Source organism: Mustela nivalis, assembly GCF_964662115.1.
Source record: "Mustela nivalis genome assembly, chromosome: 18".
In the NCBI taxonomy this organism is placed as follows: domain Eukaryota; kingdom Metazoa; phylum Chordata; class Mammalia; order Carnivora; family Mustelidae; genus Mustela; species Mustela nivalis.
In genome coordinates, this window is record NC_139037.1 from 18,181,679 (window position 1) to 18,206,582 (window position 24,904).

General features: G+C 38.4%; 1 protein-coding gene across 2 annotated transcripts in view; it reads right to left on the minus strand.

The window, feature by feature from the left end:
- Nucleotides 1-287: 287 nt before the first annotated feature.
- CBFB (core-binding factor subunit beta) overlaps nucleotides 288-24,904 on the minus strand; it is a 64,231-nt gene continuing 39,614 nt past the window's right edge. The window contains exons 5-6 of one of the 2 annotated variants that reach the window (XM_082711957.1): nucleotides 17,918-18,013; nucleotides 288-2,556 (exon numbers count right to left, since the gene is read on the minus strand). In XM_082711957.1, coding sequence (XP_082568083.1) covers nucleotides 2,488-2,556; nucleotides 17,918-18,013 — 165 coding nt within the window. In that variant the 3' untranslated portion in view covers nucleotides 288-2,487. Of the gene's footprint in view, nucleotides 2,557-17,886; nucleotides 18,014-24,904 lie in introns of both variants that reach the window. The other variant, XM_082711958.1, reaches the window with a different exon arrangement.

Genomic DNA, 24,904 nt, shown 5'->3' on the forward strand with positions numbered 1-24,904 from the left:
AGTCCATGCTAAGCACAGGGTCAGGCGCAGGGTTCACCACCTGAGCTGAAACACTCAACCTACTCTGCCACCAAGGAGCGCAAGTCCCAAGTATGTTTGATACTGTGATATTTACATTGAAGGTTTTCTTTGGAATGAGCAGAAATGACCACTAGATGCCACTGTTGTTGTTTAAAGTTTAAAAAAAAAGGACAAAAGAACATTTTTGAAACAACAAAGTCAATTTTCATATCATAACGAGCACCTGAACAGAAATTGTTGGCTTATGTCAATGAAGAACCCAGACCTTTTTTTTCCACTACACAGAAGTTTATTGTGAAAGTAAATGAAACATACAAACATACAGTATGGCTAACGGTGGCAAAAGCGATCTGGTAGCTTAAGGCAAGTTTTAATGGAGATGAATTTAGAAAAGATGATGCAATGATGTAATTTTGTTTAAATACAGATTATGGAAAAATATCAAATTGCATCAATAACTTAATAAAAGTTTTCAAAGCCTGCACTATTGGAGAAAAAAGACTCATGATCTTAATGCCAGCATTAAGACAAGACAGAAGCACAGTGCTGAGCTGAATGACAGGAAAAATCAAGTATTTACAGAAGGATGGGAATATGAACATTTAATAACATTTGATCTTAGTTACTGGTGGAATGAAAGCCCTTAGCTAGAAGCTATAGAGAAAAATGTACCATCATCATCATGTTATTAAAAAAATTAAGTGCAGAAGTCAAAAACCAAGGAGCTCTGTGATAAAGGAACCTTAAAACACCACTTTAAGGGCCACTTAAAAGGCAATTCCCTCAGGGGAAGTTAGGGCACTGAGTGTGTAAACATGTGAGCTGCACAACACTAAATACCAACCAAATTCATTCATAGTACTTCGTTACACAAGATCAGCATGGTCTTTTATGATGCATTATTGTTTGTAACAATTTAAACACACTCCTTACCATGCATGACTTCAAATATATAACAATTATTTTTATTCTGAGATACAGGATATGTTTATGAATTATAAGACCTATATACAATGAAAGTCACACCTCCCTCATCAAGTCAAGTATGTGTGTGTGTGTGTGTGTGTGTGTGTGTGTGTTGTAAATGCGATGACCTTAATCAGACTTCAGTTTCTTTCCTGAAATGACGACGTCAGTTTTTCAAACTCTTTAAATAATGCCACTCTATGATGATAAAATACATTTTTGCAAAAATTCAGAAATGCAGTAACATTTAATGAATGTGACATGAAAAATATTTGCAAGGAGGTACCGAATGACTTAGCACTTTTTTCCAGTCTTGTATTAAAAACAAAGTTGCATCCAATTTGACAGTGAGCCTATTTAAAAAATATTCTTATACTAATTCATCTCAAAAGGTTCTATTATAGTCCTTTTGGAAAATACCATATATATAACCTGTGAGTTTTTTCCATAATAAATGAAGAAAATGTATCCTCTGCACAGATGAACATTTTCTCTCTAAGACTAATTTTTCATCACCCAGCATTGTTTTTACAAAAGCATGCATTATGAAATACACATAAAAGCAGCTATCTTAAACATGATTTTAATACAATATTACCTTGGTAGCTGATTCATCACTGTCTCCAGTTTAATATGTTGTTACATACATGAAGAAGCTCCAGTATCCCTTTTCTGATTGACTTAAAAAAAAAAAAGTCCCTGAATAAAACAGAAGCCAGCCTGCGACTTCTTTAGGCATTTCAGTGGAATATTATTACCATCTGTGGAGAATATCTCCACACAAACACATTACAGAACAAAATGTAAAACAGATTTGGGGAAGATTAGAGTTAATACCAATTAAAAAATTTTATGTTTAAGGAGAAAAGAAAAAGGAGCTGATTATCAACATTTAAAAGGATACTGCAACTTTAACAACTGTAAACTTTGTGTTAAAAGGCTGTGGCAGACAGCTCTATGCTACTAGGTTTTTAGCTTGTTTAAAATAATGCAAACACATCAGCAGTTTTAAAATGCCACAAACTATAAAAACACAGAAACAAAACAAATGACCAAGAGTGTCTATTTAAAATGAAGTTGTGTAACCAACACATCTAAAATTCCAAAAATAATTAGAACAACTGATTGGGGGAAACCCTCTGATAAAAATTTAAATTTAACTTGTTTTTAAATGACAGAATCTTTTAAATTAAAATGGAGGAAAAAAAGAGTTTTACAAGTGGATAGTTTCAACACACTAAAATAATGCCAACAAAGTAAGCTTGCATAGGAAAAAATTCAAATTACTGGCTACATGCATACAAAATTAGAAATGCAGGTATTCTATAATCATAGTGCAAAACCATGGCAGTTTGTGATGTATTGTTACTGCCAAAGGTTGAGAAATAGACTGCAGTACCTCCAGTTATCACAGTTTCTGGTCTTTTAATAATGATTATTTCTGCCAACTAGACACAATGTATATGTAAAGATGGGGGGGCACATCTGCTGTGCTGCTAATTAACGAAGTTTGAGGTCATCACCACCACCTAAACTGGAACCAGGACTAGGGTCTTGTTGTCTTCTTGCCTGCAATGACAAAATCATAATTGTGGGTCAAAACATGTTTTGAAAATCCAAGTGCTAGATAAATAAAGTATAAGACACAGTAGCATTTAGAAAAAAGTTCACAACTAAAAAATTTTCAGCCAGTATCTCTAGATGTAAGAAGAAAAACAATTTAAATGATGTATTACATATTTTGCTGAAGTTTCCATAAAAACCAAAAATAAAAATCTCATTATTATTCCAAAGAGCATTATCAAAATAGGTGCTATGCATAAAAGAACAACAAATCTACATTTATATTTCTTGGACGACAGGGTTAAACATATCATTCATTCATCTTAGAATCAAAATTTCCCTTTTATTTATTTATTATTATTATTTTTTTACTTTTTAAAAGATATTTTATTTATTTATTTGACAGAGAGAGAGAGAGAGATCACAAGTAGGCAGAGAAGCAGGCATCGGGGAAAGGAGGAAGTAGGCTCAGCCGAGAGCCCGATGCAGGTCTCGACCCCAGGACCCCGGAATCACGACCTGAGCTGAAGGCAGAGGCCCAAACCACTGAGCCCCCCAGGTGCCCACAAATTTCCCTTTTAATACTGAGCACCAACTATATGCTGGTCACTGTTCTAAGTACTTTCCATGGATGAACTAATTAAAACCCTGTCAGCGGGACTCCTGGGTGGCTCAGTGGGTTAAGAAGCTGCCTTCAGCTCAGGTCATGGTCCCAGGGTCCTGGGATCGGTCCCACATTGGGCTTCTTGATCAGTGGGGATCCTGCTTTCACCATCCGCCTGCCCCTCCCTGTACTTGTGTGCTCGGTCTCTCTCTGACAAATAAATTAAAAAAAAAAAAAATCTTAAAACCAGGTCAGCAACCTGTAACATAGGTGCTACTGTTCATTTTGCAGTCACACAAAAGAACAGAGTCTACTAATGGTAGGACTGAAAAATGCAGTAGTGACTTTCATTTTACAGAAGAGCGCCTCTACCAAACAAGTTTTAACTAAAAACTTCTACTTCATGTAATAAAATCATTACTATGGATGATCAAGTATTGTCTCAAAAAAGCAAAAATGGATGCTCTTAGACCTTCCATTAAGAAAAGCCACTTCAGGGAGGACACCATCTAAGAACAAGAATAAACAGAATTTTAACTGCTTTTGGTTATATACATAAAAGTGAGAGGCCAGGTTCTATTTCTCCAAAGTAGAAATAATGGACATGACTAGACTTTACAGATACTTTTATATAATTTTGGAGGGAAGAAAGACCTGAAGTACAACATGAAAATTTGTTACTAAACAAGTGCAATTCTTTTTTTTTTTTTTTAAGATTTTATTTATTTATTTGACAGACAGAGATCACAAGTAGGCAGAGAGGCAGGCAGAGAGAGAGAGAGAGAGGAGGAAGCAGGCTCTCCGCGGAGCAGACAGCCCGATGCGGGGCTCGATCCCAGGACCCTGGGATCATGACCTGAGCCGAAGGCAGAGGCTTTAACCCACTGAGCCACCCAGGTGCCCCAACAAGTGCAATTCTTATAAAACAAACAAAACCCTCCCAAAAAACCAACAGAAATTCTTAATAAATTTAGATAAAACTTAAAAAAAAAAAAAAAAGCAAAACTGGAAGAAAAAATCAGTCCTTGATTCATTTACATACCCAGAATTATTTTTACAACAAAATTAATGAGTAAGAGGTTTGACAATTATAGACACTGAGGTTTTCTTTTTTTTTTTTTCTTATTTATTTATTTATTTGACAGACAGAGATCACAGGCAGGCAAAGAGGTGGGGAGGAAGTGCCCCGATACTAAGGTTTTCAAGTTTCACTTTAGAATAAACACTTCCAGTTAAACTATTTATGGCAAATTTCTTAATAGGGAACATCTAACAGGTCCTGTGTAGCACTCTCTGCTACTATAAAGTTTTAATGTAAACTAGTGCCCCTTTGGTCCACATACAACATTAATTCTCAGTCTCTTTCACAAATTCCAACGAGTGTTTCTTCCATAAGCTTTCTTTAGTGACTATAAATGGGAGTCAAGCACAAGCAACTGATCATATAAAAGGCCCTGCTTCTTTTAGCAAGGGTTTTCTCATGTTAGACAATGGCTAGTCCATTTTATCAGTAGTTCAGGCAAAAAAGCTTGAAGTCACCCTAAGATCTCTTTCTTTCATACTCAATGGTGGGCTACTGCAGGTCTACATTAACCATGTCCTGAATCTGAGCACTTTTGACTGCCTCCACCTATTACCCTAGTCCATGCCACGACTGTTCTTCATCTGGATCGTGTGTGTAGTCACCTCTGGTATTATATATATATATATATATGCCTGCCAGTAACTGATACCATCCTGAAATCACTTGTGCAATCTTTAGCTAAATGGAATAATGTATTATAATCGCCAATTGATTCTTCATTGTCTATGTCAATTGTCAGTTTTCGGAAACAAATCTAACCAAAGACTGAAACATTCTGGTTGCACTTCTTAAGATCGAACACAGTTGTTACAGAAAAAGCATCCTTGACCTTCAAAGAAACATCTCAACAAGTACTGAATGATCAAGTTTGGTCAGAAACTCCAGCAATGTCATTTCTCAAGAGCATTAAGTTTAGATAGAAACAACACTGCACCTTGTTCACTTTGAAACAAATCAGGTAAAACCCACCACTAACTTCTGTAGTCTTATAAATTTTGACACATGCCTCTAGCAGATTTAACTGTTTTTATCAGCATACTGCTCTCTAACTAAATTTTACCTTATTTTTAAAAATTAACCAGTCATGTTAAAGTTATGCTGCATGGTACAGACTGAAAAAGCTATGGAATGCATATTTATCAAAAAACAAAAACAAGAGGCCCCTGGGTGGCTCAGTGGGTTAAGCCTCTGCCTTCAGCTCAGGTCATGATCTCAGGGTCCTGGGATCGATTCCCGTATCACTCTCTCTGCTCGGCAGGGAGCCTGCTTCCTCCTCCTCCTCCTCCTCTCTCTCTTTCTGCCTGTCTCTCTGCCTAGTTGTGATCTCTCTCTGTCAAATAAATAAAATCTTAAAACAAAACAAAACAAAACAAAAAAACACCACCCCCAAAACAACCAAAAAACAAAACAATTTAAGTTCCATACAGAATATATGCCAAATGTAGCATAAGAACAGCTCAATTCTGCAAAATCACAGATGGTGATGTAAGCATCTGGGTTCAGTCAATGAAGGTTAGAAAGGGGCTGAGCTATGAAGAAACACTCAGAAAAATCAATCCTAATTATGTATTTACGGGTCCCTACTAACCTACCAATAATATTTTGTCACAAGGATAGTTCAAGCTTTTGTCTTGGGATAGGTGTAATTTTCAAATTATTTTAATAATAATGGGATGTCTCCATATGAGTGATGGCCTTCATCAGCAGTGATCAGCAGCTGAAGGTCTCCCTTCTGCTCTTGGCTGTGCAGAAGTTGCTATGGGTTTCTTTGTTTAAAATGTACTTTGGTAAAGGCATGGAAAAGGTGAAGTTGCCTTGTTATTTACTTGTGTTTGCAGTTTATTTACACTGTGAAGAAGGAATTAGGAGGATGTAAGGGAAGACACTGTCAAGGAAAATAAAAAATAAGACAAACGAGAGAGCTGGCAAAGAACTTCAGACTGTGTGAGCAGGAGGAGGAGTAAGAGAGCTGGGAGATGGGGAGGAAATTTATTGTTTGGAGGGAAGATGCAGAGGCTGTCACGTGAGAAAAACAAACACAGAGACAGACTTAGGTTCAGTGAAAAAGCTTCCACAGGACTGGTATTCAACAACTGGATGAGATTTCCTTTTTTTTTTTTTTTTAAAAAAAGATTTTATTTATTCATCAGAGAGAGAGAGAGAGGGAGAGAGAGTGAGCACAGGCAGACAGAATGGCAGACAGAGGCAGAGGGAGAAGCAGGCTCCCTGCCGAGTAATGAGTCTGATGGGGGACTCAATCCCAGGACGCTGGGATCATGACCTGAGCCGAAGGCAGCTGCTTAACCAACTGAGCCACCCAGGCATCCCCTGGATGAGATTTCTAATGAAAGCAAGATGTTTTAGAAGGAATTCTACAAGTAACTGGCTAGACTAGATGGTGGCTAAGAAACTCTCTGAAGTCAATTACTTTAAAAGCATAAAGTCCATGATTTCTAGTTTCTTTTCCTCTGTCAGTCCACAAGGGCTCTTGATTCTAACTTATTAACAGCTATTTCAGAATAGGGGTTTAATATAAAGCAGACACCAACAAGCCTGTTCAGAATAAAAATGTTTTTAATATTTATAAAGAATTTGGGATGCCTGGGTGGCTCAGTCGGTTAAGTAGCTGCCTTCGGCTCAGGTCATGATCCCAGGGTTCTGGGATCAAGCCCCCACATCAGGCTCCTTGCTCAGTGGGGAACCTGCTTCCCTCTCCCTGTTCTGCCTGCTCTGCCTGCTGGTCCCCCTGCTTGTGTAGTAAAGCACACAACTTCAGGAAAACTTGATATATAAAGTGTTATTTCAAAATAAAAGAGATAGTGGAAATAATCTACATTTCCAGCTGGAGACTGGGATGGCTCTACCACTTTAGCTATGTGATCTTAGACAAGTTTCTTATTCTCTTTCAGCCTCAGTGTCTTAAGAATCAAATGTAAAACAAACACTGTGGTATATATTGCCTGGCATCTAGAAAGTACTCACACTGTCATTATTACAACAAAGTTGCTGCTCATCACTTCCCAATTTATGTATATGAACATTTGAAATGTCAAGAAAAAAAAAAACCCCACATGCTCCCAATAAGACTAATTTTTACAAACTAAAACAAAGTTAGAACAAAACAAATTTTAATGAAGCTTCATCTATGATAGAGAGCAAAGATTTTTTTTAAAAAGATTTTATTTATTTATTTGAGAGTGAGTGAGTAGATGGAGCACATAAGCAGATGGACAGAAGAGGGAGAAACAGACTTTCCTGCTGAGCAGGGAGCCTGACATGGGACTTGATCCCAGAACCCTGGGATCATGACCTGAGCTAAAGGCAGATGTTTAACCAACTGAGCCACACAGGCACTACACACTCTCCTTTTCTCTTAGTATGGGAGAATGCAGATCTATTATCCTCCTCTTCCCTCAACAATCCTCTTCCGGTCCTCATTCTTAGCCTGAGTTCATATTCCTCTGCTTCACTCTCATCTCCTGCCTTTACCCAAAAGACATGTCAGAAAGGCCTAGTATAGACAGATTAGAAAAAAAAAATTTATTATTTATTTGACAGAGAGAGAGAAAGAGATCACAAGTAGGTAGAGCAGCAGGCAGAGAGAGGGGGAATCAGGCTCCCTGCTGAGCAGAGAGCCCAATGCGGGGCTCGACTCCACCCCAAGATCATGACCTGAGCTGAAGGCAGAAGCTTAACCCACTGAGCCACCCAGGTGCCCCTAGACAGATTTTTGTGTTAATTTGTCCTTACACAAAAATGAGTGTTGGTACAGTTGAAGTGATTTAAAAACTGAAGTCTGTGGGAATTTAAAATAGTGGCTGAGATTCATTTTTTTCTCGGACCACACAGAATTGAAGGCTCCAAAAACATACAAAACACAAATACAAAAACCACATAAAGCCTTTTTGCCTGTTTTTATTTCTAAACAGTTTCCACCTAAAATTCTCCTATAATTTGCTGAATTGCATTAAAACTGCCTATAGTAAAATAAGCAATAATTATTTACCCATTCTCTGACATTAAAGACAAGAATTTATTTGCTAACACTTTATAAGCTAACCAGATGAAAGCATTTTCTCCATAATGACAGAGAAAATCTCTTTCAGCACGCTGTCACCATCCAGACGAATTAAGAGCCAACAGTACGATATTACAGTTTTAGAAAGTTAAGAAGCCAATCAAGTTGAAGGCAGTCTTTAGACATAGGGAGTGTACATGAGCTGCTATCAGTAACACAAGCAGCTTTCCAATATATTTATGACCAGGCACTCATTCTGTCCTTTACTAACCTCAATCTCTTACAAAATCCCAAAGTAAGGTATTTGAATTACAGTTATACAGATGTGTGACCTGAAGAGAACTGCCATTAATAATGTGTCCACATTTTCAAATCATGGAAAGAGGTACTACTATGTGGCAAGAGACAGCAATGGGCAGGCACTTCACAGAAGAAATGTCTATGATTTTTTTTTAATGTCTAATTTTTATTAAAATAATAGTGCAGAGATCACAAATATATAACTTGATGAATTTCCCATTAAATGAACACACCCATGTAACTAGCACCCAGATCAAGAAATATACTACCCAAACTTTGAAGACTGCACGCGAAGTAACCGCTTGAGCTAAAGCCGACCCTACTACCCAAACTTTGGAGGCTCCCCTTGTGCTCTCCCCTCTCCCTAGTCGCTACTCACCCCCTGGGTAACTGCTATCTCCATTTCTAACAGAACCCAGAAAAATTCAAAACCCTTTACTGTTGTTAAAAACTGAACCAAAACCAAACCAACAAAGAAAACAACCAACACCAGAATACAAAATACCTTGGCAAAATATCTCTGACTTTCACAGTCTAAAGTTAGATATGCCTGCTTTTACTGCCACTCCAGATATACCGTAAGCCAAAGTGAATAGCAAGAGGAAGTGAGCCCATTTTAAGAGTCAGATACTATGCTGGCAGCAACCTGGGTAGGACCTTAGCCCTGGTTTTATAGACGAGGCTCACAAGGATAAGTAACTTTCCTAATGCCACAAGGCAACAAATAGGAAAGCCAGGATTTAAAATCAGAGCAATCTATTACAAACCTCATGGTCAAAGGTTCTTAAGTTACATTCTGCCAGTGACTGGACTCCAGGAAAACACCCCAGGGACTACAGAAGGAAATTCGAGTAAATCCCACCCCTGCTACACTCAGAGCAGTACCCCTTTTATCCACTATATACATTGGGGTTCTCTACAAAATTTCAAATGAAGGGAAAATTTCAAATTTTAAGAAAAAACCCATATGCCAGAAGATACACATAGCAAGCTCTAGCATCTTCTAGTTACATCATTCTGTGTTAACACTGAAAACAAATTTTCATTCTTTTCTAAAGATGTAAAAGATGTACAGGACACAAAATTCAGGGGCACCTAGGTGACTTAGTGGGTTGAACCTCTGCCTTCGGCTCAGGTCATGATCTCAGGGTCCTGGGATGGAGCCCCACATCAGGCTCTCTGCTAGACAGGGAGCCTGCTTCCCCCTAGTCTCTCTTCCTGCCTCTCTGACTACTTGTAATCTTTCTCTCTGTCAAATAAATAAATAAAATCTATAAAAAACAATTCAAAAGGTCTAAAACATAAACAGTGAAAAGTAATCACCCTCTCATGTGGCACCTAGATACCTGATTAGCCTCCACAGTTTTCAGTTAGTTTCCTACATTTCCTACTAAAGAGAGACAAGTATGTGCACGTACTCCTTTTTAAAAACCACCCAGAGGGTAAAGATATTATACAGAGTGTTACATAGCTCTTACATACCATTTTGCTATACACCAAAGATTTAACAGTACTTCAACAAGGTTATTAAAATACACAATGTTTCTTCATCTCACTATAGTTTTTCACTTGCCAAATTAATGATAAGCTGCTATCACCTCTGAAAGGTAAAGAAAAATATCATACTACTAAAATACATTTTTCCAGAAACTCAGAGAAAGAAAATGCTAAGTCCCTAATGATGGATTAGGTATGGAAAGCCATCCCTAAATGATGGATTAAAAGCTTTCTAAATTTCACATATGGTAAAAGAGACACATGCTCAGGGAGTTTTAGAACTGATTTCAGTTTGAAAGACACTGGCACAAATCAAAGCCTTTAGTAACGTTAACCTTATGCATGTATTAAATGCTCGAGCACCACCACTGCAAGGTTAGCACCACGGGGCCAGAGGCCTCAGAGGTTATCCAAACAGGGGTGGGACATCCCTAAGCCACTGACCTGCCCGCATCTCACACTTCCAAGGACTATTTACTGGGTTACTGCCACCCATGAGTTACCAGTGCTCCTCGGACTTCACCTCCAGTCAGACATCAGGACCACCCACTGGAATCAATATTATTCTTTTTGCCTCAGCTTTTTCTTTTCCAGGCAAATGGTTTCTAACCTCTCCTGGCAGGTTTTATTTTTCAACTTAATCATCTTTATGGGTGATGTGGAAATTCATTTCCCACTGCTAGGCTATATTTGTAGAGGCCTTTTGATTAGGAAACTGGTTTAAGTCTTCACTTTTCTTTCCATTCATCAGCTACTTGAAAGAGAGCAAGTCAATTAATTTTCCTTGGATTCTCAGATTCCTCAAGTATATTAAGACCATTAGAGTACACGGCATCATGTCCCCTGTATATGTTTCAGTTATGGGGGGAGGGACAATTTATGGACAATAATTTTTCCTAATGTCGTCCCCTTTTAGGAAAAAGAAGGTAAACTGTAAGAAAATAAGATTAAAAATTTCCTGTGGATTTATTTTTTTTAAAGGTTTATTCATTTATTTATTTTGAGAGAGAGAAAGCACAGTAGAGAGGGGCAGAGGGAAGGAAAGTCCCAAAAAGACTGGGCGGGGAGGCTGAAGTGGGGCTTGACCTCACAACCCTCTGAGATCACAACCTGAATTGAAATCAACAATTGGTCACTTAACTGACTGCGCCACCCAGGCGCCCCATTATGGATTTTTTTTTTAAAAAGGAAGCAAAATACACATGCACAAAGTACCAAAAGGCATGCATACCCAAAACTCCCCTAATTGACTGCCGGTGTAGCTCTGGAGTCAGATTCCAGCCCAATTTTATAGATGGCAGTTCTCTATAAGAACTGATGTTAAATTATTGCCTCAAGGGACTACGGCATCTTAAATTATTGATGACAATCTAACCATTTTTTCTATGCTCCAGGTCATAATGCAGGGAACGTGCCCTGATACACTTTAGAGAACTAAAAGGTTGTTCTTAGCCAGGTAATTCAATTAACTGGAAACAGCACTGTGGCAGAGCTTTTAGTGCTAAAGAAGTATTTTAGAGCTACTATTTACTGTAGGCATACAATAGCCAACCACCACACTAAGTGCTTTTACAAGCATTTTCCTATCTAATTCTCACAACAATTTCTATGAGAAAATAAGCTTAAGAGAGATTGGCAAGTGATAGAGCAGGAATCTTCACTAGGTCTGACTCCAAAGCTCATTCTCTCAAATCACTGACATAAAACTCACTGGAAAACAATCTATCTGAGCAACAAATTATTTAACACCTCTGTCAACAGACTATACTTTTGTTCATACACAAATATAAACATACATACATAAGAAAAGACCTCAAATAGCCAAAGGGATATAGAAAAAGAAAGCCAAAGTTGGTGGTATCACAATTCCGGACTTCAAGCTCTATTACAAAGCTTGTCATCATCAAGACAGCATGGTATTGGCACAAAAACAGACACAAAGATCAATGGAACAGAATAGGGAGCCCAGAAATAGACCCTCAACTCTATGGTCAACTAATCTTTGACAAAGCAGGAAAGAATGTCCAATGGAAAAAAGACAGCCTTTTCAATAAATGGTGTTGGGAAAATTGGACAGCCACATGCAGAAAAATGAAATTGGACCATTTCCTTACACCACACACAAAAATAGACTCAAAATGGATGAAGGACCTCAATGTGAGAAAGGAATCCATCCAAATTCTTGAGGAGAACACAGGCAGCAACCTCTTCGACCTCAGCTGCAGCAACATCTTCCTAAGATCGCCAAATGCAAGGGAAGCAAGGGCAAAAATGAACTATTGGGATTTCATCAAGATCAACAGCTTTTGCACAGCAAAGGAAACAGTTAACAAAATCAAAAGACAACTGACAGAATGGGAGAAGATATTTGCAAACGACATATCAGATAAAGGACTAGTGTCCAGAATCTATAAAGAACTTAGCAAACTCAACACCCAAAGAACAAATAATCCAATCAAGAAATGGGCAGAGGACATGAACAGACATTTCTGCAAAGAAGACATCCAGATGGCCAACAGACACATGAAAAAGTGCTCCATATCACTCGGCATCAGGGAAATACAAATCAAAACCACAATGAGATATCACCTCACACCAGTCAGAATGGCTAAAATCAATAAGTCAGGAAATGACAGATGCTGGCGAGTATGCAGAGAAAGGGGAATCCTCCTACACTGTTGGTGGGAACGCAAGCTGGTGCAACCACTCTGGAAAACAGCATGGAGGTTCCTCAAAATGTTGAAAATAGAACTTCCCTATGACCCAGCAATTACACTACTGGGTATTTACCCTAAAGATACAAATGTAGTGATCCAAAGGGGCACGTGCACCCGAATGTTTATAGCAGCAATCTCCACAATAGCCAAACTATGGAAAGAACCTAGATGTCCATCAACAGATGGATCAAGAAGATGTGGTATATATACACAATGGAATACTATGCAGCCATCAAAAGAAATGAAATCTTGCCATTTGCGACAACATGGATGGAAATAGAGCGTATCATGCTTAGCGAAATAAGTCAAGCAGAGAAAGACAACTATGATATGATCTCCCTGATATGAGGAAGTGGTGATGCAACATGGGGGCTTAAGTGGGTAGGAGAAGAATAAATGAAAGAAGATGGGATTGGGAGGGAGACAAACCATAAGTGACTCTTAATCTCACAAAACAAACTGAGGGTTGCTGGGGGGAGGGGGGTTCAGAGAAGGGGGGTGGGGTAATGGACATTGGGGAGAGTATGTGCTATGGTGAGTGCTGTGAAGTGTGTAAACCCGGCGATTCACAGACCTGTACCCCTGGGGATAAAAATATATGTTTATAAAAAATAAAAAATTAAAAAAAAACATACATACATATACATTCACATACCAGAATATTTTTCTTCAAGTAGCATGATTTTTAAAAATACATATATTTTTTTATTTATGACGGAGAGAAATAGCGAGAGAGGGAACACAAGGACAGAGAAGCTGGAGAGGGAGAAGCAGGCTCCTGGCCCAGCAGGGAGCCCAATGCAGGGGGCTCGATCCCAGGAGGCTGGGATCATAACCTGAGCTGAAGGCAGACACCTAGAACTGAGCCACCCAGGTGCCCCCAAGTAGCATTATTTATGAGAATAATCAAGCTAGCATTTATGATAACTCTTAGTTTCACTAATCTACAATTTTATTTAAAGCAAAATATATGCAAAAACTTAATTACTCCATTAATTATCCAAGTTATTTTTCAAATATAATGTAGCCAAAGAGCAGTTTTTATAAAACAATTCTTATATTCATTTAAAGCCACATTGGCTTGTTCCAGAAAGACTGACCAATCCTGTTCTTAGACATGACAAGACCTCTTACTGCTTCAAGCCTTTGCAAACACTGTTCTTTCTGCCCATAATGCTCTCCCTCGCTTGTCCAGTAGGCAAACTCCCACTCTTCCTTCAAATTCCTGCAAGGGTATTCTCCTGTGAACTCCCCAGGCAGAGGCAGACATAAGCACTCATTCCTCGTCTACACTGTTCACTGTTCCCCTTCTGAACCTCCATTATGTACAGGTGCTGCTAAAGTAGTCTACAATGATTATGTATCTATCTTCCCTCAAGACTGACAGTTGCACAAGGACAGAAACCATCTTTCCTTCCTTCCTTCCAATTTTTAGAGAGAGAGAGAAACAGAGAGTGTGAGAGCAAGCAGGGTGTGAGGGGGTGCGAGGCAGAGGGAGAAGAAGAGAGACTCTTAAGCAAGCTCCACATCCAGCATGGAGCCCGACTCGGGGCTCGATCCTATGATCCCGAGGGTCATGACCTGGGCTGAAATCAAGAGTTGGAAGTTTAACAGACTGAGCCACCACAGGCGCCCCTGTGCATTTTCATCTATGTATTTACCAGTCCCTACTGCAGAATCTAGGACAACATAGTTGGGGTTTGTTACTTAAAACCTACCTAATACAAACTAGCAAATTACAAACATTTAAAACTTTTCCAGAGACCGGTATTATTCTACTTTGACTAACTTCTAGTCTACCCTGTAACTCTAGTTTTCAAAAAGCCAGAAAAAGAACTATTTTCTGAAGATCTCCACTAGACAACTAAACACAATGCACAAAACACTGTGGTTGGAGTGCCAGGGTGGCTCAGTGGGTTAAGCCTCTCCCTTCAGTTCAGGTCATGATCTCAGGGTCCTGGGATGGAGCTCCGCATCGGGCTCTCTGCTCAGGGGGGAGCCTGCTTCCCCCTCTCTGCCTGCTTATGATTTCTCTCTCCGTCAAATAAACAAATAAAATCTTTAAAAAATAAAACAAAACGCTGTGGTGGGTAATGTGAGGGTTAAAAAATCAGGGGCCCCCATCTCAGTGGGAATCTACAATAGAGGACAGAAATGTTTTTAATTGTTTCAACATAATGTTCTGTAAGAACAATAGCAAAAATAAGTGCTCTGGAAACTACAAAGTGGAAGGCTAATAACAGTGAAGGAGGCTGGAGAAGGGACTGACAGAACATTTAAGATGGATTTTAACAAATGGGTGGAAAGGTACATTATCAGTCAGGGAACAAACAGCATTGAGCAAAAAGGTTCAGAAGTATAAAATAAATGCATATTTTATGTCTAAAAACTTCTTACTACTACAGATATAAGCTATCTGCTTATATAATGAAATGTTATTTTCCCAAGAAAATGTCATGGGAAGTCTGATCACAAAAATCAAAAAGCTTCAAAGGTGGGGCACCTGGGAGGCTCAGTGGGTTAGGCCGCTGCCTTCGGCTCAGGTCATGATCTCAGGATCCTGGGATCGAGCCCCGCATCGGGCTCTCTGCTCAGCAGGGAGCCTCCTTCCCTCTCTCTCTCTCTCTGTCTGCCTCTCCATCTACTTGTGATTTCTCTCTGTAAATAAATAAATAAAGTCTTAAAAAAAAAAAAAAGCTTCAAAGGTAATAAATGCATTGCATAATATCCTCCTGTCTCTTCTCCTAGCTAAAAAGTACTATATTCTTGGGGTTCCATTAGTTGCTATCACCCTATTAGATTAATTCATTCACTGACAAAGGGAAATCTCAATCATTAAAAGATAATTCTATTTTCTACACTGACCACTAAGTAGCTTGATTTTTTTCATTTATTCTAAAAAATATATTGTCACATAGAGGGATACACATACACACGCACACATACTCACACAAAATAACACTAATAATAGCAGATGACACCTACTCAGAGCCACATACTCAAGAAGTGCTTTCATATATATTTGCTTATTTAATCCTTACAATGATCTTATGAGATAGGCACAATTATTAGTCTCATTTTATCAATGAGGAAACTCAGCCACAGAAAGACGAAATAAGTTGTTCAAGGTGACAAAGTGGCAAAACCAGATTCAGATCTTGCAGGCTGGCTCTAGTGTCTGGGCTCTTCACCATTATCTCCGTACACACACACACACACTCTTACTTTTGTGTTAATTTAAATAATAGTGTACATATAATTTTGTGAATGGAAAAACCCACAAATTTTCTGTAACACCGATTAAAAAATTTTTTAATGTGTTAAAATACATTTAACATAAAAATTACCATCTTAACTATTTTTAAGTGCAGGGTTCAGTAGTGTTAAGTACATTTACAATGTTGTGCAACCAATTTGTAGAACACTCTTTAATGCCTGGAAATCATTTTATTTAGTTCATGTACTATAATTATATTTTAATTCCATTTCTTCTGATTATCAAAGATGAATGTGTGCTTTTTCCTATTCTTATATGAAATTGATAATTAAGCTTATAAACTTGAAGAATATATTAACATTTAACAATACCCTTTTCAAACATTAGTTCTCATCTTGATTATTTTTGTTTTGTCAGAGTATACTTTTTATACAAATTGGAGTTTTGAACAATATATAGATACTTTAAATATAAATCTTACTATATATATATATTTTTTAAAGATTTTATTTATTTGACAGAGAGAAAGAGATCACAAGCAGGCAGAGAGTGAGGGGAAAGCAGGCTCCCCGCTGAGCAGAGAGCAGGACATGGGACTCAATCCCAGGACTCTGAGATCACGACCCAAGCCGAAGGCAGAGGCTCAACCCACTGACCCACTCAGGTGCCCCTAAATCTTACTATATTTAAACTCTGCTTAAAGCAGGGTATAATTTTTTTTTTTTTAAGATTTTTATTTATTTATTTGACAGAGAGAGACTACAAGTAGGCAGAGAGGCAGGCAGAGAGAGGAGGAAACAGGCTTCCTGCTGAGCAGAGAGCCCGATGTGGGATCATGACCTGAGGCGAAGGCAGAGGCTTTAACCAACTGAGCCACCCAGGCGCCCCAGGGTATAATTTTACATAGAAAAAAATCCATGTCAATTAAAAGTCTTATCAAATTTAAACACTGGGTAAGACTAAACTTCAGTGTTGAAGACTGAGGGAGGCATGGGTAATAAAACTAAAAAGACACAAGGAAGCGATCAGTATAAAAACTGAGGTAATGAGTACTTTTGAGGGAAAGGAGAAGGTCATAATTCGATGCCCACATGGAGGAGGCTGCTGGGGTAGCTGTCAAAGTTTCACTTTTTTTTAATCTGCATGGTGTTTTCAGGATGTTAGCCTTACAATAATTAAGCTACATATTTCTTTTGTGAGTATTTCTATCTCTGTACCATAAAAAAGTTAAAAGAAAAATGGTTTAGGTTGGGCACCTGGGTGGCTTAGTCAATTAAGCATCTGCCTTTGGCTCAGGTCATGATCCCAGAGTCCTGGGATCCAGCCCCACATCAGGCTCTCTGGTCAGCAGGAACCCTGCTTCTCCCTCTCCCCCTTCCAGTGCTTGTGTTCCCTCTCTTGCTGTCTCTCTCTCTGTCAAATAATAAATATAATCTTAAAAAAAAAAAAAAAGGTTTAGGTTAATTCCCTTCTTTGAGTAGTTTGAAAATATTAAATATTGCTCTAGTAAAGAGAATACACAAATGGTCAAACATTACACTTATAAAATCAAGACATTCATAAAAAAGTAAAGTAATATTATTTCCAAAGAGTTTTAATAATGTTCTAAAAATATCTATGATAAAGTAATTTTTACAAATAAGACAAAAATGAGGAAAGATATTTGGATCAATTAAGAGAATATATACATGACAGTAAATCGTTTTTATGAGGACCAATAAATGATGAATTCATGTACAATCTTAAAATTAAAACTAAGTCTCTTTATAGCAATTACATTTAATGAACACAAAAACACAGTATAACTTTTGACAAATGAAAGACAAAATTAAATTATTTATAAAAAACATTATGCACAAACACGACAAAGAGCCTGAAAGGTTGGGGTAAAGTACTAACCAGTTACTGCCAGCAGCTGTGAACCTCTCACCTCCATTTCCTCCCGATGAGACCTGTCTCTGTCTTCAAATTCACGTGTCCTTCTCCGAGCCTCTTCAAAGGCCTGTTGTGCTAATGCATCCTCCTGCTGTGGGAATACATGAAAAAGGTATTTTAATTTTGATTTAGAATAAAAACTTACAATCTGACAGTGTTTGCTTCTTGGAGGAAATGAACAGTTCTTGGAGAAATGAACAGGCTTTAACCCACCGAGCCACCCAGGCACCCCTATATGCTTTAAAAAAAAAAAAAAAAAAGATTTTAGGGGCGCCTGGGTGGCTCAGTGGGTTAAAGCCTCTGCCTTCAGCTCAGGTCATGATCCCAGAGTCCTGGGATAGAGCCCCACGTCAGGCTCTCTGCTCAGCGGGGAGCCTGCTTCCTCCTCCTCTCTCTCTGCCTGCCTCTCTGCCTACTTGTGATCTCTGTCTGTCAAATAAATAAATAAAATCTTTTAAAAAATAAAATAAAATAAAAAATAAAAAAAGATTTTATTTATTTATTTGACAGAGATTACAAGTGGGCAGAGAGGCAGGCAGAGAGAAAGAGGGAAGTAGGCTCCCTCCACCTCCCTCACCACCCCCCCACCTCTCCCACCCCTGCCCAAGCAGAGAGCCCTACATGGGGCTCAATCCTAGGACCCTGGGATCATGACCTGAGCTGAAGGCAGAGGCTTAACCCACTGAGCCACCCAGGCACCCCTGGAGCTACTTTTAAAAGAAAACTTGGGCAGCTCTTTCTGCCCACAGGTCCTGTCCCCATGCTTTAATAAAATTACCTTTTTGCAACCCCCCAAATCAATGTTTTACATCACATTTTGGTAATAGTAACTGTGTTCAATCATATTCTAACAGCTGCACATGCTCTTCCTTTCCTTTACCTCATCCTATTCACCAAAATAAAATCGTGTACAAGTCAGTATTTAAACCACAGAGGTATACACTTCTATAATTTGGGTTTAAGACAGGCCAGGCCCTCTAATTAGGACACAAAAGCCAGAAATATAAAAAAGAGAATATTAACAGAATTTATTATACAAATATTAGAAACTGAACAATAGAAAGTAAATACAAGTTCAGAGGATATTATCAAGAAAAAAATATAACAAGTCTAGGGCACCTGGATGGCTCAGTGGGTTAAAGCCTCTGCTTTCGGCTCAAGTCATGATCCCAGAATCCTGGGATCGAGTCCCGCATCGGGCTCTCTGCTCAGCGGGAAGCCTGCTTCCCCCCCACTCTCTCTGCCTACTTGTAATCTCTGTCTGTCAAATAAATAAATAAAATCTTAAAAAAAAATAAAAAAGATAGGGCTGCCTGGGTGGCTCAGTGGGTTAAAGCCTCTGCCTTCAGGTTCTGGGATGGAGCCCCCACCCCCGCATCACATTGCATGGGGCTCTCTGCTTAGCCAGGAGCCTGCTTCCCTTCCTGTCTCTGCCTGCCTCTCTGCCTACTTGTGATCTCTGTCTGTCAAATAAATAAATAAAATCTTATAAAACAAAAAAGATATAACAAGTCTATCCTAACCCTTTCCCAATAAATAAAGATCTATACATGAAGAAAATCCAGATACCTGAAATTCACTGCATCTAAGGGACAACCAATTTGAACTTTCTCTTTTACTCCCCTTTAGTTTCCATTCGCGGCACCACCCGTTCATTTCTGCCAGCAATCTGAGACATCTGTGGCTCTTCACTCTCCTGTCTCCATAGAGTTCATCAACCACCAAGTCCTAGCCATAAGATCTCCTAAATACTTTTGGAAACTTAACGTGTTCTTTATTTTCTACATTTTCCTAGTTCAGGCTTCTAAGATCACTTATTAAAATTACTGCAAAGGTGTCTTAACCAGTCTCTTCCTGCTTCCCTTCCGTCATCCCCAATCTACCACACAGCCGTCAGAGCATGCCTGAGGCACAATCTGACCACAACACCCCCAACTTAAAAAAAGCTCTCTCATTGTCTATAGCACAGGATGCTCAACCTTTGCAGTCACACACTTAATACTAGGATTTTTTTTATGGTACATTGGAAGAAACTAAAAGATAAAAATACCCCAAAGTCATCAATATTCACCTTCCTAGATTCACTGCAGCAAGGGGTGACCAGTAACTCAGTTCTAACCAATCAGACGGAAGCATAAGTCGCCTAATGGGGCTTCTAAGAAAGTCATTTAAGAGACATTTCATCTTTTCTCCTTCCTATGAGCTGATACTATGCCCAGAGATACAGCAGCCATTGTGCAAACACAACAGAGATGTAATCACACATTGAGCACAGCACAGCAGGAAGATGAGAACACCCACAACCACTGTCCTCTAAGTGTGTGCTGCACCTATCTGGAACATACCTATACCGCTTGGTATTGTGTTCTGTGTGATGCATGTTTTGTCACTATTAGTATGGTTGTTTAATACTTAAAATTGTCAATGACAAGATACTGTAACTTAAACAAAACTGAAAGGTGTAATCAAATTTCTATTCTTTGATGTATTTACCAGCTTTATGACACAGGGGAAGGCATTTCATTTTTCTATGCCTCAGTAAACTCACATGTAAAATGGGCATAGTAGTAATACCTACTTTGTAAGACTGCTGTAAAGATTAAATAACATATAAAACATGCTTAAGCATATCAGACAGCATACAATAAGTGCTATCAATTATTTTACAAGCATTTACAGGTATGTAAAATTTACACCTCTGACTAAATATCATTACACATTCCTACTGTATTCTCAGAATATACCATATGAGCTTGAGGTACCTGCAAAAGAACACTGTCCCCAACTCCCAAGGACTTTCCACTGTTTAGTTATCAACTGGGACACATCTACTGATAACAGGGTACTTCTGTCCTGTGCATTCAATCACTTTTTCATTCATTCTACAAATGTTTGAGTCTTTATTATGTCCAAGTCACTGTGCTAAGGTGCCATGGATACAATGTGAGGGAACAATTGTGCTTCTTCTCACAGTCTCTGGTCTAGTAGGGCAGGAGATGATGAACAAATAATTACAAAAATCAATATATAAATGTCAAGTGTAAGTACAGTAGAGGAGTATTACATGATGAAATGAGAGCATATAACATGAAATGTGATCTAATTCCCTAAGGAAGTTATTAGCTGCTAATGTATATTCTAGCAATGGTCACAGATTTTTATTTAATTACAAGAAAGGAAGTATTATTACTAATAGTTGTAGTAAAATAAGCCAAGAGAGATTTGGTAGCTCTCTGGTTTCTAACTCCAGCTTCTGTCTGAGTCCTTTCTAGCAAAAAGTGAAATGTATGTGCAGTGAACAGTCTGCACTTTAATTTTATTTATTTATTTACTTGTTTACTTATTTAAAGATTTTATTTATTTATTTGACAGAGAGAGAGATCACAACGAGGCAGAGAGGCAGGCAGAGAGGAAGGGGGAAGCAGGCTCCCTGCTGAGCAGAGAGCCCAATGTGGGACTCAATCCCAGGACCCTGAGATCATGACCTGAGCGGAAGGCAGAGGCTTAACCCACTGAGCCACCCAGGCACCCCTGCACTTTAATTTTAAAGATGATTGGCAATGACCAGTGTTATTCTTAACTAACACCTACCCCCTTCAAGGGCATCATACAGGGAAACTCCTGATAAAATGACATACTCACCCATAAAGTTTGCTCAAAATGGCTAGGGACAACTCATTCTATCTGATCTCAGATGGCAGTGGGAGCAGCTGTTGACACTCTCGTCCCCATTAGCTACTTGTTACACTATGTCTTAACCATGATCTGTCCAGAGGAGTCAGGTGAAGTCATCATAAAAGGTGGGTATAGTGAAACCCACATGGCAAATAAAGGCTTTGCAGTCCTGTCACACAGCATATACAGAATATTCTCAACATTCCTGCTTCTTGATTTTGTCTTCATTGTATTGCCTAAATCTCTAACTATATTCATTTTACAGTTTAGTAATATCTTTCTGCAGAAGTGAATTTAAAAACGAAGTACAGGTTTAATGAAAAATTAAGAATCAAATTCATTCCAAGAAAGCTGATGATGAACACGTAATTTGCATAAAATAACGACATTTACTATTCTCTATGAAGACCAGAATGGTATCACTGATCACATGAAAACCAAAAGAAATAAAACTGCTGAAGAAGCATCAACATATACTTCAAAGGCGACAATTTAACACGAGCAGCTGCAACCGGTACATTTAACATCACTCTGCAAAACACAACTTCATTTAAATCAAGTGATTTAATTCACTGACAAATGACAAATGATTCAAATCACAAAAAGCAAAGCTGTTTATGTGCTGATTTAATTAACAAAAACCTTGCCAAGAGCAAAAGGACATCAGTTTTACATCAGTGTCATCAGGTATGTTAAATAGGAAGTCTGTTAATTCAAATAATGGTTCCATTTTTCTAACTTGATCATAGAACCAAAATTAAATTTTGGTGTGTGTATGTATATATGTATGTATTTATACTTATTTGAGAAAGAGATCACAAGTAGGCAGAGAGGCAGGCAGAAAGAGAGACGGGGAAGCAGGCTCCCTGCCAAGCAGAGACCCCAATGCGGGGCTCAGATCCCAGGACCCCAGAGATCATGACCTGAGCTGAAGGCAGAAGCTTAACCCACTGAGCCACCCAGGCGCCACCCCCCCATTAAGCTTTGTAAAGTTCACTACATTAAAGGTGTAATATCTTTTTTTTTTTAGGGTTTTATTTTTAAGTACTCTCTACACCAAACATGGGGTCTGAACTCACAATCCCCAAATCAACAGTTGGTGCTACACTGACAGAGCCAGCCAGGCCCCTGAAACATCTTTTTTTCTGACTGCCAAAGCAAATTAATTTAAAAAGAACAACAGGGAAGATAAAACTATTCGCTCTTATATTGATAATACAATTGCTGGTGGAGCACACATTGTATAAAGAGTAACATTCCTAGAATGCCTGGGTGGCTCAGTTTATTGTCTGACTCTTTTTTTTTTTTTTTAAGATTTTTATTTATTTATTTGACCGACAAAGATCACAAATAGGCAGAGAGGGAGGCAGAGAAAGAGAGAAGCAGGCTCCAATGCAGGACTCAATCCCAGTACCCTGGGATCATGACCTGAGCTGAAGGCAGAGGCTTAACCCACTGAGCCACCCAGGCGCCTGTGTCTGACTCTCGATTTCAGCTTAGGTCATGATCTCAGGGTTGTGAGATCCAGCCCTAAGTCCAGTCCCGAGGTAGGCATGGAGCCTGCTTACAATTCTCTCTCCCTCTGCCCTTCTCTCTCTTAAAAAAAGAAAAAAGAAAAGAAAAAAAGTAATATTCTCAGTAAATTTTTAAAAACAAAAAAACAGAGGGGCTTCTGGGTAGCTCAGTCGGTTGAGTATCTATCTGGCTCTTGGTTTTGGCTCAAGGTCATGATCTCCCAGTTGTGGGATCTGAATTGAGCCCACCTTGCGCTCTGCGCTCAGCAGGGAGTATGGGATTCTTTCTCTTCCTCTGCCCCCTTCCCCATCCTCATGCACATGGTCAATCTCTCTCTCAAATAAATAAATAAATAACTTTTTAAAAAACTATGAAATAGAAATTTACTAGGAACAAGATGTAGCATATGTAATTCATAACTATATCCAAAGAAGATAGTCTGCCAATCATTTAGAAGTCATAGTTGCATAAATCAGAAATTTGTGTATCTACAAAGTAACAGAACTGTAGAATTGATAAAACTGATGTTGAATATAAAAAACTCATCAGAACCGTAAACTCACATCTTGGATTTTAGAAAATTTGAGCCTTCTTTGAGCAATGGCTCTGAAATCAACACAGGTCCTTCACTGGCACTGACCTTTTTATGGTAAATGAGTATTCAGTTACACCTCGTTCAAAATTTGCTGGAAATCTCTGATGAAAGTATCCAATGGTGAAGTGTCAAAAATTTGATTTTTAAGCTTTTAGAGAGTTACAATTATTGAAAACCAAAAGCATAAAGACAACCCTGAATTTTATCCCTAAAAATTAGAGAAAATAAATTGAATGATGAAAATATAATCAGTAAACATGATTTAATTATTTCTACAATTATACTCAGAATTATATTCATTAGTGGTAAACTTTTAAGACATTTTATTATTGTCATACATTATATTTTCAAAAGAGTATACTTATATTAAGGCTTTCCTGTCTAATATGGTAGCAACTGGCCACATGTGACTACCGCACACTTGAAATGTAGCTAATTTGTGGGCGCCTGCGTGGTTCAGTTGGTTGAGCATCCTACTGTTAGTTTCGGCTCAGGTCATGATCTAGGGTCATGAGATCAAGCCCTACATTGGCATCTTCACTCAGCAGAGAGTCTGCTTGAGGATTCTCTCCCTCTGACCCTCTTCCCCTGTTTGCACTCTCTCTCTCAAATAAATAAATCTAAAAAAAAAAAAAAAAAAAAAAAAAGGGAACGTAGCTAGCCTGAGTCTGTACATGGAAAATACACAGTGGATTTCAAGTATTTGTTACAAAGAAACAAATGTGAAACATCTCAGTAAATTTTTATATTAATTTTATGTTCAAGTATGATATTTTGGATATACTGGGTTAAACAAAATATAATATAAAAATTAAATACAATTGTTTCTTTTTATTTTTTTAATGTGGCTTCTAGAAAAACTTCAATTATATTATTTGGTTCACATCTGAATTCTACTGGGCAGCACTGTCCTAAATTAAAGTCTGATGAATTTCCACAAACTGAACTTTCCATGTAACTAGAATCCATAGGAAGAAACAGAACAGTAATAGCATCTCACAAGTCTCTTTCTGCTCCATTCCACTATGTAGCCTCCTCTCTCAGGGATAAGCCATTATCCTTATTTCTAAAAACTTTTCAGTTTTGCCCATTTCTGTACTTTCAGATGAATGGATACATGCAGCATGTCCTTTTTGGATATACTCAATATATTTGTAAAATCCATCCATATTGGTGTGCTAGTTGTAGTTTTTCATT